The sequence below is a fragment of the Patagioenas fasciata genome, chromosome 17 (assembly GCF_037038585.1).
Source record: "Patagioenas fasciata isolate bPatFas1 chromosome 17, bPatFas1.hap1, whole genome shotgun sequence".
Taxonomy (NCBI): Eukaryota; Metazoa; Chordata; class Aves; order Columbiformes; family Columbidae; genus Patagioenas; species Patagioenas fasciata.
Window position 1 is genome coordinate 3,262,624 of NC_092536.1, and position 17,823 is coordinate 3,280,446.

The following is a 17,823-nucleotide window of genomic DNA, read 5'->3' on the forward strand; positions in this document are numbered from 1 at the left end:
CTGCTTGGCATCAGACATATGCTCCGCGCTCGCTTTTGGGGGAAATGAAGTGAAACAGAAGGGCACAGCGTGTGGATGTGACTGCTAATAGTGAGAATCAAAGTACAGTTTTGACATTTCTAACCTAATAAGTGGTGCTGCACGCCAGAGCCTGCTTATTTTCCTTTTCACCATGAGATGCTTTGACAGAGGAGTAAAGTCCCATTTTGACATTTCTGTCATTTTAACTAAAAAGAGAGATTACAGTAAATTGGATTAAGTGAAAATCTTCTTCAGATGTTTGTGGTTTGGGCTGATTTATGGATAGATGTCATTTGAACGTCATCCTGCATTTTTTAAGCATCTGCTTGATGGTTGCTCTAACATTGCTGCAAATAGTCCGGGCAGAGGAGGGAAGGCTGAGCAAGGAGCAGCTCCCGTGACCGATCTAACGCTGGTGTGTGACACGGGGACACCAAAACACTGTCCTCCTCATGTTCCCAGCCGCATAGTGCCACATTCTGTAATGGTTCTCATTCACGTTCCTGTTATTAAACTTTATTTGCTGCTGAGAGCCATTTCAATAGGCTTTTTAAAGTATTTTTCCCATCCTGGAGAGAGACGGTTCAGTGCACACTGATATTTCCCTTAAATTAACAATGTGAGACTTCTTAAATATGCGTATTCTTCATGGTCTCCTCTATATAAGCTATTCAGAGGCTGCTGGTGCCACCTGGAAAGCCTTAATCTCTTGTGGGTGATGATGTAATGAGCGCTGTAATCAATCTGCCCGTGATGTCATTGATGGAGCAGCCCACTGCTGCCTGCTGCAGCGATTAGTGGGATGAGGCCGAAATCCTTCTGATGGGAAACCGGAAAGTCCGCTTCCCTAAACGGTGTTATTTGCATTGTAGGTTTTAATTTCTGGCAAAGTTTTGGAAAATATGTCTGATTGAGCCTCAAAACCACTAGATTAGTGTCTAGGTGTAGAGGCTTACGGCTTTCAGTTGCGGTCTCTGAGAGGTGATTTGCAAGTTTAACGTCGGTTTAAAGTTTTGTGCCTACCCGAGGGGGTGCAGGGTGGTTTTTCCGCCAGCTCGGTGCCAAACCAAAGCAGCGCTGGCCTCAGGGGGTGTGAACACCAGAACTGCCCTTGATCCTCTGAAGGGGTTGGATGTCAGACCGTCTGTGCCGGTTTTTACAGCCCCGGGGCAGGAAGGTGCTGCCCAGGTGGAAGTTCCAGAGGTGCCATTGGAAGCGGGTGCATCCAGCCCCGGCTCCTCGGGGTGCGCTGGCCGGTGGTGCTTCACATCTTTCCTCTGGTTTGGTTTGCAGCACCTCGGCTCTGCGTGGGTCTCCCGGTGCTGTTGCTGACCCCGGGGTTGCTGTGTGTTGTTTTCCGTGTCTGTGCTTCGTGTCACCCTCGCAGCTGAAACAAAAGATTTTTCATGTTGCTGTGTGAGCATTTCGTGCCTTGCTAGTGACTCAAAGCACAATCCTTAAAATATTTTCTATATTATTTTCTGTGATATCATTAGTGGTGGAAGATCACACTACTGAGGGGAGATAAATTTGTAATCCCGCTTAGTGGCCGATCTTATCCCAGCTGAGTGGCTCCCATTGCGTAAGGGACAGTGACCTGAAATAATCCCTTCAAAGCAGCGGACAGGACGCCTTTCCCTTCTCCCCTTCACACGCGCTGGTGTGATACAGACTTTCTGAATGGTTTAAAGTTTAGTGGTTTTACTTCTAAAGTGTGAAAAACTCCTGATAACAAACCTTTAGGTTGGTGTGCCAGAGAGAACAGCGGTACCACAGGAGTTGGGTTGTTTTAATGGGTCAGTTTAGGAGAGGTGATGGAGTGAGAGCCTGGAAGGACGGCGCTGACCCCGGGAAGGGCTCTGCCCCATCCCTCAGCATCACCTCCCGCCGCTGGATGCAGCGGAGGGGGCAGGTGGGGAGCAGGAGGGAAGAGCTGCTGTTGTGAGCAGTGAAGAATTGCAAACATCTGCTCCAGCTGTGTGCCTCTGCATTTAATGTTTTTGCCTTTTCTCAGTAAAGCAGATGAGGAACTGGCTGTGTGTTTCTTGACAGGGGCCTTGTCTTGTTGGAGTTGAAGACATATTTCCCTTTCTGCTCAGCTGGCTCTTTCTCCTCCCATCCCTCCCAGACACGTAGCAGCCCAAGGCTGAGCTCAGGTGAGACGCTTGGTCTCCCTTTGCTGGGGAAGATGCTGGAGTGCCCTTGATTGCTTTCCTTCCCCCCCCATCCCCTGAGAAGTGCTACATTAAATATCTCAGCGATGAGAAGCTCATTTTGTCAGCTTGCCTGTCTGCTTTCAGAAGTACCCCCTTGGAGGAGGAAGCACAGATGTGCAGGGATGGAGTTGCTGCTCCCAACCGTTGGCTCCTCTTTGGGTCAGCAGAGCGACCCCTTGGCTTCCCACCGTGGGTCAGCCCTGGACTGTGCAGCTCCCAAAGTCCCAGCCCTGGATGCAGCATCCCGGGGATGCCTCGGTGGGATGTTCATGCCCCATAGAAGTCACTGCTGATGCTCAGGGAGGGAGAAGTGTTTTTCTCTCTGGTGCGGGTGAATCAGTGGTGTCTGTGATGGATTCTCATTGCGACAGCCTCTAAATGGGAACTCTCAGGGGAAATTAGACTGCAGCTTTTGACTTTATTAAATATTCTCCAGTACTGTCCCAAAGGACCACTTTTTAGCGCCCCGCAATGTTTTATCTGTTGTTTTTTTATCATCACCTACAGGAAGTGTGACCATGTTTGTCTTATATTTACATTAAAGTCTACATTCAAATAGTTAAGGAATGATAGCGTGTTCTGTTCTTCAGGCCTGTGACTTGTTGATGTCTTCTGGGTAGATATGAGAACCTCAGCTGAAGATACTGCAGATTATTATAAAGTCAGATAGCTCCCTTAGAGCTCTGGCTTAAAATGATTGATTTAGCCATTTATTAAAACACCTATTTAATGATTGATTAAGCCTTTATAAACTATTTGGAACTTTTAAAATGTCACCTGATGTATTGTAGCTCCATTAGCATCTGGCTAATAAAACACACCGTGGACCTGTAGTGCGTGTTAGGTTGACGGAAATGGTATTTTAGATCTTCCGTGTGCTGAAGCTTTAAGTACCTTGTTACAGATTATTCCAGGTGCGTTTCGAGGCACAGAAGCACGATCTGCTCCCTCAAAGCGAGCTGTGGGGTGCAGGCTGAGCTCTGGATCCTGCTTTGTGTCTACAAATGTGTTGTCTTCCTGGGTTTTGCCGTTATTTAACCAAGTATCAAACTCTAAAGGTAAATTCTGCATATGAAGTTATGGGAGACTTTTTTAATCTGCCTTCTTTGTCCATGTATAGAAGGATTTTATTCATGACCTGCCCAACTTTCCCTTTGCTCAAGCTGTACAGAGCTGGCTGCTGGGATGGGCTCTGCAATGGGGCATCTGAATCGCAGCGGGAAACCTGCTCCGGTTTAAGCAGGCCTGACTTAAAAGCCAATTCAGTCAAACCAGTACAAACCACTGCACGGAGAAATAAAACTACTTTATATCATATCGATACCGGTTCTGCTCAGGTCAGAACCTCCCGAGGGATGCTCAGGGCAGGTTGTGTGTCCCTGATGCTCTGCCACTCTCCCTGGGCCATAGGAAGGAGGTGAAGTTTGACAAGGAAGAGCTGTTGGGTTAACGTGCAAGCTTTTAATCTGTCACTGCTCCTGCCTAGAAGTGACTTTCTGCTGCACGTGGTTAAATGATCTGCCTCGGTGAATGTTGTGTGTTCAAAGAGGTCATGGTGTGCTTTTCCTTGGGAGTCTGGGCTTGTGAAAGACTTGGTCACGTTGTGGCAAGGCTGACGATGTGACTGTGTTCACGGGATGTGGGAATGCTCTTGTGTTGGTGGCTGGTGTAAAAATAAAGCTGGGAAGCCTTTTTTTGGGCTGGGAGAGTGGGGAGGTGATTTTGGGGAAGGCTTTGATTTATATTTCTCCTTCCACGTTGTCAAACAGTTCAGCATTCGTTCGCTCACCTCTGGCATCTGTCTGCAATATTGGTGTGTGTTCCTGGAGTTTTCCCACTAACCCGTAACCGGAGGAGATATGGGGAGGAGGGGGCGGCTCTGGTGGCCTGTGCCCCCCGTGTTCACTTCCCAGCCAGCTGTTGTGCAGCTGTTTTCACTGCCAGACCACAGGGGTTTAAACTGGGGGGCTGTTTGCAGGAGCGCAGCCCTGCACCGAGCAGGAGGTGACAGGAGGCAAAGCCACCCCGTTGTCCTGCTGGTTCTGTCCCGTGGGGACATGTGGGTGCTGAGCTCCAGTGCCAGGTGCTTCTCTGGACACCGAGGGTGAAGAAACTGAAGGTTTATTTACCCATTCTGACTGCTTAAATATTTATTTTCTTGATTTGTCTTTGGAAAGTTTGTAACTTTAACTTTGGCCTCAGATGCTGCTGAATTGCAAGGGGGGGAAGCAGCGAATTCCCCTTTGAGTAGGAGTTTACCCTCCAAACCTTGACCTTGTTAAAACATGTTAACTCAATAAAAACCCGAGTATTTAAAGACAAGTGACTTCTTCCTGCCTTGAGGGGCATGATTAAGCCATTCCACACCCCTTAAACCAGAGCCGTGGGAGGAGGACTAAGGAGCTCCCTGCCCTGCCTGCACACATCAGTCAGCAGCCTTTGCTGGGGTCATCGCCAGGAGGTGCTGGGAGGGTCTGGCAGTGATTGCGTAGGAAACCGCTATTTCCCAGCTGTTGGGACGGTGATGTTGCTCCTTTTGCAGGGCGAGCAGTTCTTGCATGGATTGAAATTGTGGCCAAGTGTTTCGTATTAAAGCGGACAGAGTTTCCTGGGTAAAGCATGTGGGGGGGACAGTGGGGATGGTTTTGTGTCCGTAAAAATTTCTCTGCAATTTAAAAATGGGAGGATTATCTCTTTTCTCAGTGTTTCCTTGTTTAAACAATCCTTCTAAGTTTGTAAAGTACATCATACTTTTGTATTAATGTTCACGGAATGGATACTAATACACGTGGACGTGTTAAGCACCTTCACCCCTGAATCTACCACAGGATTTTCAAGGAAAATACAGAAACTTGGATTGTTCCCAGTTTGAAGTGGCATGTTTGTGTTTTTCTTGCCTCGGATAACCAGAGTTCATCTTAATTTAAATCTGAGGCCTTCATCAAGGTTATAAGCTCAATGCATGAAGGTGCTGGGAATCATCCTTAAGTACCTCCCCGGATGGACTCAGATTATTATGCTGTAAATTGTTTCTGTACCTCCACACAAAGCAATATTTGACCTTGGGACTATGACTCTGCTATTCCCTCTGCTGGCATCCCCAGTGCTCCTGTCCAGACCAGTTTTGTCCAAGTAAATACTTGGTGTTAGTGTTTCTGCTTGCTTAGGAGAGGCGTTTCCCAGCTGATGGCGATTGCTTTGTGTCACACATTGCCCTTGTGTGCTGGTTTGGGGTTTTTTTGTTTCTGTTGTGTGGCTGAAGGGTTAGAGGGTGAGGAACCATCTGAAACCTCAACCTCAGGGCACGTAGATGCAAGGTGACGATGACAATGATGGGAGGTAGGTGACAGTGATGGGAGGTACCTGCTTATGCCTGTGCAGCGGCAGCAGTGAGCTGGGCCATTGAGGAACAGCTTCATGTTGGCAGCTGAGGTTTGTTTTGGTTTTAGTAGTATTAATTATTAATAAATAGCTTTTAGTTCAGCAATAGCAAATCAGGGCGGACTGAAATGGTTTTTTGCTGGGAAACCAGGCAAAGCTGTCCCCTCCCTCTGGTACATCAGTGCAGGTTCTGACCCCATCTTGCTGCACTTGTTGCTTCCCCGGGGAAGAGTGGACCCTGCAACATGTTTCCTATCTCCATAGCAGGAATTCCCATTGCCTTTCAAAGACTCCTTCAGACCAGCCCACAGGCTCCCAGGAGCCTGTGAACAACAGGCTGAGAAGTGGTGCTCCAAGCCCAGAAAAGGCAAATGACAAGGAGAAGGGCCAGGCTGCAGGTCGAGAGCTGTCCTGGTGAGGAAGCCAGGACTCCTGATGTGCTGGGGCCTCCCCGAGGGCTCTGGGCAGCTTGTTGTCAGCAGGACTGAGCTTGGCAGGGAGGCACCGAAATCCCGTTTGTGGGGGTTCGGTTATTAAACACATCGGGAATCCCCATCTGCTTTGTGAGCCTGTCTGTAGAAACACAACCCAAAGCTTAGCTCCTGCAAAGCGGCTTTTGCCTTGGAGTGAAGTTGTGGGAGCTGTGCGGGACTCGTTGTTTTTAGGGTACGACTCTGCAGAAGGGGTGAAGCCCTTTGCGTTGCCCTCACCGTGTGCCAGGGCTCCTGTTGAAATGCGCTCTTGGTTTGGGTCCAGGGGATTTGGGAAGGGATGGAGGAGGTGGAGGTGACGTTCTCCTGTCCCCATTCCCTCACTGCAAATTGTCCAGCGAGGTGCTACACGTTGTATGCAAATGTTGAAATTTTTTTTTGATGCCTCTAGAGAGGCTTTGACTTTCTGTCTAGAAGCTATTAATTACTTAGACAAGGAAAGCAGAACATACCCAATTAATGGCTTCTGCCGCTTAGACCTGTCTCTCCGGCTGATCTGCTCCGAACTAATGAGCGGCTGCTTTGCTGGGCCACCAGCGAGCTTGAACTTCTCATCTGTTTTCCTGGGGAGAAATGAAAGCAGCAGCAACGTGTAGGAACAAATGGCTGGAATTCAGTTATTAACCTGGGCTGAAAATTGACTCTATCTGCTAGTAATTACCTGGGGGATGTTAGGAGAAGGGCCTAGTGGAGGGTTCAGAGCTGGTGTTTGACGGACGATCACAAGCGATGCAGTTAGCGTTACTTTAGGTTCCCATCCTCCATGCTGGGTGCATATAGCGACTGCTTTGCAAACCTGGAGTAAAACGGGTTTGTTGAAAACAGCCCCGCTCCCAAATGATTCCCTTCTTTAGTGATATTTTATGGCACAGCTGCATAGCATCTCATATATTTTTGAGTGCCTTAGTTTACAGGTCATTTAATTTATTTGCAGGCTTTGTTTCGGTTCCCATGGGTAATTTTGTTCCTTTGCGCGTGTCTTCCTATGGAGGCATAAAATTGTGCAGTTTGTCACAATAGTTTGGCTTTTATGCTGGCAGCCGGTGCTCTTCAAAGATCCCCGTGTGAAGTTCAGGCTCCTGAATCATTAGAGGATCATGAAAGAAAAGGAATAATTTAGGAGGCAAAGGTGTTTTGTCGCCTTTGAAATTGGGAACGTGCGAAAGGAGAAAATGTTTAGCGGTACAATCTGCCTCAAAGAACTTATCTTAGGAACTCCAGAAAATGAATTTCCCTTCTTTATTCAGGATGTAAATAATCGAAAATGTCACTCCGGAGCTGAGTAATTTGTTCAACAAAAGGATCTCGAGGAGATGACTCCCCCGGCTTTCATGAACGTACCCGAGACATCAGAGGACCTGTCTCTGCGGCAATGCGAACTGAAGGGTTTGAAAATCAAATGAGCAGCGTGTTCTGTGCTAAATATATAAATAAATCTCGCAGGTGCTTTGTAATCTGCCTTGCATTTTAAAAGCCTTGTTTATCTGGGTAGTCGGGGGGGGGGGGGGGGGGGGGGGGGGGGGTTAGGTTTGCTCCTGGGAGCCGCCAGTGGGTGTAGTGGTGATGTTGTTCCAGCGCTGGTTGTTAATGTGCTGTTTAGTGTACTTGGGAGCATGGCTAAAATAGCCCTGTGGTTACTGTATCGCTGTCGTATGTTAGCAAGGAATTGCGTGGTTTTTTGTTGGTTTGAAGTTACTGCCTGCCTCTGCAGCCCCTCTTGTCCCGGCCAATGCACTTCTTAGTTTCAACTCGTGCATTTCTGTATGTGGAGCTTTGGGCTGGGCTTTCAGCAGAAAACAGAGCATTTTCAGTATTTTTTCCATCCTTGGAGTCTTACTAATGAATTGTGCTGTTCAGTTCTGCTGTCCTGCTCTGGTTTCATCACCTGTCTCCTTTCTACCTGCCCCACTCTGGCATTTGACCGTCGCTCCTTCCCGTTCCTCCCCTGCTCTCCTGCCCTGTTTCCCTTTGCAGTCCCAGTGCCGCCTGGTTTCATGTTTGCTTTCTTGTTTTGTTTTGTTTTAATTTCCTCTCCAGGCATTTCCATTTGTCACTGCACATCATCTTCAACAAAGCCCTCACATAGTCCAATTTGCTTTCTATCTCCAGCCTACCCCTAAAATAACTCCTTTGTTTCATGAGCGGCCTGTGCATGGATACAAATCCCACCCCCCTTTTTTTTTTCTAATTTGTGGGGGTTTCTTTTTCCCCTCTCCTCAGTATCTTTAATTATTTGAAATGTCTCTTTTGGGTGTTAATTCTGCAGCCGGCAGTCAGGAGCTGTGGGTTGTGTGTGCCGGTGTGGAAAAGGGTGCCCTGGCGCCGGAGCAGCGATGCTGTTGTGCACGGGAGCAGCTCCCATCGCATCCCTGCTGATGTGCTCGCTGTCCGGATGATCCACAGGTCACCCGCCTGCTTCTACAGCCTCAGCTGCAAATTCCAAGTGATGCTTATGTTTTTTTTTAATCAATTAGGAGGGGAAAATTCATCAATGAGAGTAGGGGCAGGTGGTAGATGCTCATGTGCCCCAGGGGAACAGGGTGATGGTACGGGGAGTCGGGTTCTGAGCGGGGCTGTTGGTGGCAGGAGCTCCAGCCGCAGCTGGCGCGCACTTTCCTCTGCCAGAAGCACTGGGCCAGCATCGTGTTGCTGCCGAGAGCAGCCTGTCTGGCAAACCTGCCTCTGGAAACACAACCGGGAGCGATGCTGGCAAAATGCAACCCTCTGACCTTGCTCTGCACAGCTGCTGTGCCGAGATCTGCACACAAATGCTGGCGAAGGTTATCTCGGGGCAGAGCTAAACACGGGGCCCGTGCCCAAAATAGCTTGGAAAGATTGAAAAGGAGAAATACAAGTCGCAAATCCTGCTTCGCTGCTTCGGGCTGCGACAGGAGTAGGGCAGAGAAGTCCCCTTTGGTGGGGGCTCAGAACCGGAGCCGTGTTGCGGTGGGACGGCTGGTGCAGCCCAGAGGTTTCCAACGAGGTTGAGGGACTTTGAGCTTCTGCCATCCCCTTGTGGCTTTAGGGACTGGTTGTACCTTTTTCAAGGGTGACATCCTGCCCCGGGCAGCTCCCTCATGGTGCTGCGGGGTCTCTGCTTCCCCCAGATACGCGGCTTGTGCATCCACACTGTTGGGCTGGGAAATTAGGCTGGTTGAAAAGTCATCTGGCCAAAGGAGCAGAGGGAGGAGGGTGGTTATGGATGGGCAGACCTCAGGGTGAGCTGGGGAACAGGGTGAGAGCCTTTTGGGTACCGCTCTTTGGGGTTGGGTACCGCTCTTTGGGGTCGGGTCCTGCTCTTTGGGGCACATGTGAAGAACCACAGGGTCTGGCCGTGATGTGCAGGATGCTGCCAGCCTGGCTTTGCTTTTCTACTCTTCCAAAACAAAGAAAATGCTTTGAGATCACACACAGGTATGAGCTTTGACCCCTGGGGTTGAAATAACCTCTCCTCCGTGCCACGGAGCTCAGGGTGTGCCTGATCTTTCCTGTTGACCCTGTGCTGCTATTTCAATTTAAAACCTCTGTACCCCGCTGTGATTGAACGCTGCTGTGGCTTCCCGGGCTGCACACGCTGACATAGTTGTCTTTGTTATTCTGAATAGAACCCTAAATTTATGGCGCGGGGCCTGCTTTCCTATTGAAAGGACTCAATAGCTACAGTACATAGAAATATTTGCCTATAATGTCAACTGTCTTCCAAGAAAATTTCATGCACATATTGATTAGACAAATCCATTACTGTTACATTGTGGTGCATTTCTTGGTAACCTTTCTCTATGCATTTTCATCACATCTTAATTATTTTTTGCTTCTACTGTTACTTTAAAGCCAAGGGGTAAATGTCTGAGTGCTTTTTGGGTCTGGTTTGGATCTAGAGCTGAACGGGGCGTCAGTGCCGCGGATGTTGACGGGCAATGGGCTTTTCTGCTCTGCTGGGGCTATTTAAAGCATGATGGTTGGTTGGTCTCTTGGAGGTGAATGTTAGAGCTCAGTATTGATTATAAACAAAGGTCTCCTTTTATTTCAAAATACATGAGTTGACTGGAGGATATATACATTGTTTTTATGCGTTTGAAGACAAAAATTGCCATGTATCAAGCATTTGAGTAGAGAAACTTGGTTGTTTTTTCCAAAAAGGTGCATCATTCAATGTTTGACGACAAAGCTAATGTTTAATTACAATATTCCTCAATTAACTGTGCCCTGGTGAGCGCTAGCAGCATTCCCCTGCTTTGCCTTCTCTGTGTAGTGTGGTGGTCCTGGTTGTTGCCTTTCCTAAGATCTTTTGCAGTCATTCTGTGGGCTGGCTCCTAACGTCTTCCGTAGACCATCCATGGGCTGTAGACCACAAGTTGAGTAACATTACTCTAGACTTAAGAAACAAAATATTCTGTTAATCTTATTTCAGCAAGTCCTTGGTTTTTAAAGAAAAAAAAAACAGTTTATTTTGAACTTGAGCAGCGTGTTTTCACTGGGGTCTTTGAAACTCTTGTGAGGATGGTTAAACCGGTATTTTCCGGGAGCGGGGAGTGTGTTGTTCTCGCCTTTCAGACAGATGAACTGACACGGGGTAGTTATGGCAACTTGCCCACGTTTCTATCCTCACCTGGGAATCCTGCTCTCGTGGAGGAACACGGAGCCGGTCGGGAGCGTTGGCCGTAACTTTGAAGCACAACAAGCGTGCTGAATGACATTAATTAAATCTTTTGCAACTCGATTTAATTACAAAACCTTCTTTTAGACCTGTCGGGTTGTTTCACGGTCCTGGTTTTATCAATATGGTGTTTTTGCCGGGCTGAAGGAGCAGCACAGAAACGCACAGCCTGGTGTCGAAGTGCTGCAGACTGTGAACTTGTAGGTCGCTGTGGGGTGTCGGGAGCTTATCAGTGCCCATTTTTTGGGCTGGACACGGCTCTGCTTGGCCCGGTGCTGCACACCCGAGCTGCTGTTGGCTGCTGGGAGCTGGCAGGTTCTTGGGCTGAGCTGCTCTGGTGCGGCCGAGCCTGTAGCAACTTGCAGCGGCTTGTACGGTGCTTTCATGGTGCAACTTAGGGAGAACGGCGGATGGGGGGAATGACTTGAGACCATCAGTGGCACGTGAAGAGGAGGAGCAGGGGGTGGCTTGCTACGGGTGGTGTTTTTGGATGCTCCAGCAGTGGGGCAGGATCCTGAGTGTCTCCCAAACAGGTGGAAATACTGAGTACAGGAGCATCTGTAGGCTCTGGCCTCCTCCACAGTCCCTGTTGTAGCCCCGGTGCCGGGCTGACCGGTCACCTCGGGCTTTCTCCTGTTCCTGATCAGAGGCTGTAAATCTCGTACCTCGGGCTGTAATGGCTAACGCAGGTCTGTGGATAAAACAGCCTCTGATGGAGACTCCAACTGGGGGGGAAATACTTTTCCTGTGAGACAATGTCTGTTCCTCATCAAAATCAGCTGAGGAAAGTAGGAACCGAACAGTTCGATCTTAAAGATTTAAAGAGGCTGGCTGCGCTATTTCTCTTCTATTTCCATTAATCTGCTCCTATTGTTTGTGTTCCTCTCTTAAAAATAATTAGTTGATGGTCACTGATGGGCTGGGATAGGTGGCCCAGCAGCACCCGTACATCCCCGCAAGACCTTGTGCCCCCACTTTGCACCTCCGTGGGTGCAGGATGGGTCTGTTGGCCCCTATAATTTCACCCTATGTGTGTACCTCTTGAGTAGGGAGTTTTTTTGCACAGACAGAAGCAAAAAAGCTTTAGAATTGTTTTAGAGCTCGATGCTCTGTGGCTTTGCACTTGGTGCTGAGTTTTGAAGCTGAACTTCTGATATGAAGAGTTTGAAAGAAGAAAAATCATCCCGTATCTTTTACTGTAGGCGGGTGCCAGGATGTGGTCCGGTCCACCTGCTGAGCTTCCAGAGAAGCGGTTGCCTTGCTGAAAGCTGCCAAAGGCTCTGGGCCCCCACCTTAGACTGTGTGTATATATAGATATAATTTACATGTGCTAATTAACTCTTAGGTGGCTGCAAGCCAAGATGTCCAAGCTTGGTTCCGTTATTAGGAAAGTACCTTAAACTTCTGCAGATCCCAGCGAGCTTTTGGAGCCCTTGAGAGCATCCTGTGTGTGTCTTTGGCAGCTGTGGGGAGAATTGTCCCTATGGAAACCCACTGGGGCTGCAGGAAGAGCTGGGGGGTGAATGGGCGTCAAAGCACGTGTTCCCAACACAGCCCCCAGCTTTGGGTGGGAATCAGCGATTACATCGCATCCAGTCGGAAGCGCGGGGGGAAGTGGGGTTAGTCATACTGGAAGTATAAATACGCACTGCCTGCTTTCTGGGTGCCTGTGAATTCCCCCGGGTGCGCGGGGGCTTTCCGATTGCCCCGAGCATGCTGAGCTCTATCCATGGCTGTCCCCATCTGGGGTGAGGGTCAGGCTGTTCCTGGGTCACCGGGGTAGCAGGTAAGGAGCCCTGGGGCTCGGTGGGGATAAGCGGGTGCAGGGGAATCCCAGCTCCTGTGCATGGATGGAGCCCAAAGCGGGAGGGGACCTGCTTGTCCCTCCTCCCCCTGCCCCGAGAGCCAAACCTCGCTGTGTGTTTTCCCGTACGTGCCGAAGAGGCTCGGCTGACCCTGGGCAGGAGCACAGAGATGTCTGTGCAGGTCTCTCATCTTTCGACCTTGATGGGAATTTGCTGAAAAGCACTACTTTGTCAAGCGTGACCTCTTTCTAAGGGGGCCTCCTGGGGCTGCTCTGCTGCCGTGGCTGCCCCACGTGTCGTGCCAGCCCGCTGGGGACCATTGCCTCGGGTTGGTTTGATTTTGACTGGTGAGCCTTGGGGGATGTCAGCAAACCAGCGGCACGGGCCTGCGCCTGCCTGCAGCAGATAGCGAGCGGTTTATCAGCACGGGCCGATCTGTGGTCTCACAGGAGAAATACAAAAGAATATTCAAAAAAACCAAAACGCTTCCCCTTTTTCTTTCTATTTCCCATCCCCTTTTTACTTTTTGTACATGCCAGCTGCTGTTTTGGTTGCATTTGCGTTGGCTGTGGCTGCTGTGCACCTGGGGAGCTCATGGTGCTCCCGGTGTGCTGGTCAACGAGTTGGGTTCTGCCAAAAAGTTGGCACAAATCTGTATGTGACATGCAGCTCTGCTGGGGAGGAGGCGTGTGGGGTGTGTGGCTTTGCATGGGATGGAGATGGGGAACAGGGATTCTCCCTGCTCAGATCGGTCCTGGTAGCATCCCCCCAGCCCAGGGAGCAGTGGGAATTTATCCTTTGTGTATCTATCCATTAATATAAAATAATAGCGTACCTTAAACTGGCAGCATTTAGATGTTTGTTACCTTTTTTGTTGAAATCCAGACAAAAAGCAGGAGGCTTAAAATCCTCTCCAAACAAACTATGCGAAGTATCCATAAAAATCAGCGGTTTGTAACTCTCTGCTTGGGGCTGAGGGGAATTCTCCCACTTTGTTGGTTTTCCAGATTTTGTTACAGCTGTGGAAGGACTTGCAACACCTGGTAAAGCATCAAATGTATGGGTGATGGGTGTTTGTGAAAACACCCTCAGGGCCATGGTGTCTTCTCTGGCTCTTGGTCCTCAGTGTGGCACTGCGGGTGTGTGGCACTGCAGGTGTGTGACACTGCAGGTGTGTGACATGCTTTAATGCGTTGTAGTGTAGCCCTGTGGATGGAGAGGGTGGATGGGGAGCTCAGTGCCCTTGTCCCTCCTGTCCCAGATCAGGGCTTGGCTCAGGTGGCTGCAAAAATGTCCCCAACTGGGGAAAGAAGGCACTGAGAGAAACATTTGTGGATGTGTAAAAGCATGGATGGAGGAACAGAGGGACCTTGTGCCTGTGGACCGGGTGTTGAAGTGCCCAAGCTCCAGCTTGTGTTTTGGGGTCTAAGTCACCCCTCCTCTCCCTGCCAAAAAATACCCATCTCCAAGTCTCTTGTTGAATTGCGCCTAAATAAATTGCCGGCGGTTTGTAGGCCTGGTTCTACTGCTGCGGGGGAAGGACTCCCAGGGCGGTCGCTTGGGATGGATTTGCAATAGTCTCATATTTGGACTTCGCTGTGATAGGAACAAAAACTTGGCACTGGGGTTTGCCAGGTGGAAAACGGGGCTGCTGGAGGCCCACGAGGGCGGTCGGGGTTTGGTGATCACCCAAGGCTTGATCTTTGTGTTGCGCAACTGTGGGTGACTGAATCCTAACCTACCTCTCTCCCGTTTGCTTCCAGTTGTTGCGTGACGTGGAAAACACGCGCATGATGAAGAGGAGCTCTCGGCTCTCCTAATCCTTTGTCGGCGATTTGGAAGCGGCGGCCGCCGCGCCTGCTTTTCCGACATGTCTGGATCGACGCAGCCCGTGACGCAGAGCTGGCGCGCCGCCGAGCCGCGCTACCCCCCGCACGCCATGTCCTACCCGGTTCAGATCACTCGGCCACACGCGGTAAGGAGAGACACGTTCCTTCCCTACCTGCTGGCAGGGCAGGGGCTGCGTGGCGTGTCCCCACGGCTGTGGCGTGTCCCCATCTGGGCTCGGATGTGGCTGTTACGAGGAAATCAGCCCATTTCCGTGCCTGTGGTTTGGGATTTCATCATTCCTCTCTCATGGGATACTCTTTCTCCGTATGGTGCTTTCGGCTTTTCTCTCCCTTTCCAGCCTCTTTCCGGCACTTGTGGTGGTTATGGGCTGTGGCTCGTCACTCTGAGCACCCAAGTCCGTTTGGCTTCTGGCAAGAGCACCCTTGGATGCAGCAACTAGTCTGGGGGGAGAATGTTGAATGCACCGGAGCTTGCACAGGTTAATTCACCCGGATTCAACCTCTCTGCGCTGTGTCACTCACATCTGTGCTTGCTCATCCTGGATGGTTGAATATTTTTGGTTTAAGCAGTTAACGGAAAAAACTCTCCCTAGTGGAACAGCTTTAGTCAGCTCAAGCTGCTTAAGTGAATCTTATTAGGTGCTGGAGTGCGGCACGCACTGGTAAGGCTGCTCTTGGAGCTGCTTCTCGGTGGGTCACAGCGAGGTGGCCACGGCTCGTAACACGGGTTGGTGAGGAGACCTTGGCTCGGGGTTATGTTTCTGACAGTGGTTATTGAACAATAAAACTCCTGCTGTGAAGGTTTTAGAGTTAGACTTGAAAGCCTGGAAGGGATAAAATTCCCTTGTCCTGCTCGCTTTGGGCTTCAGCAGAGCCGGGGTTTGGGAAGGGTGTGAAATGGAACCGTTAAGGAGGGCACAGGAGGAGCTTTTGGCTGCGTTTGCTGGCTCATCTGGATCACTCGGGGCCTGCGTGCTTCTGCACAAAGAGGCTTTTCATCCAGGGTATGAACCGCGCTGACCTGCTTCAGTTTATGGGAGTTTTGCTTCCATCGGTGCGAATGTGTTTGGGAAGTGAGACAGAACGAGAGCGTTTGTCTCAAGAAGAAAGTCCTGGTTCTCTTTTTATCAGAAACGCGAACAGGAGGAGGATGTGACCAGGTGAGCAAATATCTACAGTCGTTGCAAAACTGTGTTTTAAAGCCAAACCAAAGAAACCTCAGTACCCAGTGCGGTGACGGATTTTAGCAGAGAGGGGAAGGCTCCTGCCCTCGGGGTGTGAGTCCTTGTCTCCTACAAACCCCGGCTGCTTCCCCTTGTGTTGCAACAGCAGCGTGAACCAAGCAGGGCAGTTTCTCTGGGTTTCTCTGACCTGCCCCGCGCTCTGGCTGGGGTGAATGCTGGTTTTATTCTGTCATATTAACGTTGGAAGAAGTTGCTGGCGTTTGCTGCTAGAAGCTATTTTTACAGCCGCGTGTAATCTTCCCAGGTTATGTGATACCTTTGAGGTGTCTGGATGCAGGAGAGGTCCGAGCTGAGATTTTTTTATTTTGGATGGAAAACCCAAAAGGCTCCTTTGTGCCGAGCTGCGCCAGCCCCGTGCAAACCCAACGGCCCTTCCCTGTCCTCGGGAGGACGGACGGAGCGTCTCTTGAAGCGTGTCCCTGCGTGATCCGCCCTGCCACGCTCAGCTGTTTGCAAACACGTGTTTCTTGCTCGGCGGCGCCGTGAGCTGGAACCGGGCCATGGCTCCAGGGCTGGAGCTGATCTCTGGTGGGGCTGCTTGGGAGAGGAGAGCCCGGTTGCTTTGAAGTTACTGCGCTGTTTAATATTAAAGCCAGCGGTATTTGCTTGCATGTCTTGGCCAGGTCAGTTTTGTCATGGGGTGTGTTTGCACAGTGAGAGCTTGTTTGGAGGAAGGCAGGAGAGGCCAAAACCAACCCGGCACTGGCGTGTCTTGCATCTGCTATGGTTTGGTTCTGGTTTGCTGCCTTCCACGACATCCTTTCCTGAGAACCGGGCATTTATCCGCCCGGGGATCCTTCTCCGGGTGTGGAAGCGCCCTGGGACACTTCCTGGGCGCGTGTGCAGGGCTGAGCGGAACAGGGCTGCAAGTGCTATTATAATATAAGTAAATACAGTCCAGCTGTGACGGTCGCACCCAGGGAAAGGTGGTGCGGCAGGAATGCTGAGCTCAGAAATGAGCCGTGACGTTATTTTAGGCTTGGGAGACACTTTATGAAAAGTGATTTTAAGGATTGCGGCTGTTTGATTTTGCAGATGAGGCAAGTGAGAGGGGAGGCTGTGGAGGGGCAGAAGGCAGCGGACGTTTTTCTTCTCCTATCATGTGAAACCTGAGGGAGTATCCAAGAAAATGGGGAAGATGATGCGTTTCAAGAGCACAAACAGAAGTATGCTTTGTACACATGGGCACTGTCTCACAACGGTGTCCCAGGAGCTCCTGCTGAGTCTGGAGCTGCTGCAGAAGATCCAGTGCTGCTCGGGTGGGGGTGTTTGTTGGCTGGTTTCACTCTGAGGTGCCAGCTTTGGGTGCTTAGTTGACTTCTGTCATGTTCAGCTTGGGAACAGAGGAATTGTTTGAGTGCTCCGTGACCTTTAGCTGAAGGTGAAAAACCACATTGCTTACACTCTTAACCTTCTAATGTGTCCGAAGTTCATGCTCTCTCAAAGGAAACTTTTGCACGAAGGATATTCATTTTCAGGCAACCTGCAGATATTTTCTGTGAACAGATCGATTTCCATGCATAGGGCACGTCCCCCTTTCCTTTTAAAGCACCTTTGTGGGCAGTACTCCCTGGGGACAGGAGGGTCCCTTCTCCTCCTCCCCTGAGGATCCAGTTTCTTGCCAGTCATCCTGAAGCGCCCGACGTCCTGGTGCTGTGGGAAGGATGCGCTTTGGGATGTGGGCTGCGCTTGCCAGGAATGGGGTACCGGCTGCGGGAGGTGCTGGGGGTCGGGGCACACACAGTGCCCTTGTGCAGCTGCCTCTGTGCCAAAACAGCTTCAGGTTTTGGGGGGCTTTTAGTGTTTTACCTACTAGAAGTGCTAAACAGGCTTGGGGATTGGTAGGATCAGGGCGTGTGCGTGTACATATGGAGTCGGTGCTGTGTCCTTGGCTGGATCCCCATCGGGGAGCACCATCCCCTCCCTGCAAAGCGAGAGCCACTCGGCATAGCAGATCTTTGGCCCCGTTTCCCCCGTACAGCTCAGCTGAGATGGCAAAGTGAACTCAGCCCCTCTGCTCCGGCTTTGAGACCTTCCCCGGCCACCTCTCCTGTCTGGAAGCAGCGCTGTAGTTCCTTCGTTAAACTCCTCATTTGCTAAAGAGCACTTGCGCAGGAGCATCACGATCAGATCACTCATTTATTTCTTGGTCTGTGAT

General features: G+C 50.2%; 1 protein-coding gene across 18 annotated transcripts in view; it reads left to right on the forward strand.

Moving 5' to 3' along the window:
- Window positions 1–17,823, forward strand: part of NCOR2 (nuclear receptor corepressor 2) — a 213,762-nt gene that overhangs the window by 51,872 nt on the left and 144,067 nt on the right. For all 18 annotated transcript variants that reach the window (XM_071816031.1, XM_071816038.1, XM_071816039.1 and 15 more), the window contains exon 2: window positions 14,335–14,546. In XM_071816031.1, the coding sequence (XP_071672132.1) occupies window positions 14,442–14,546 (105 nt within the window). In that variant the 5' untranslated portion in view covers window positions 14,335–14,441. The remainder of the gene's footprint in view (window positions 1–14,334; window positions 14,547–17,823) is intronic.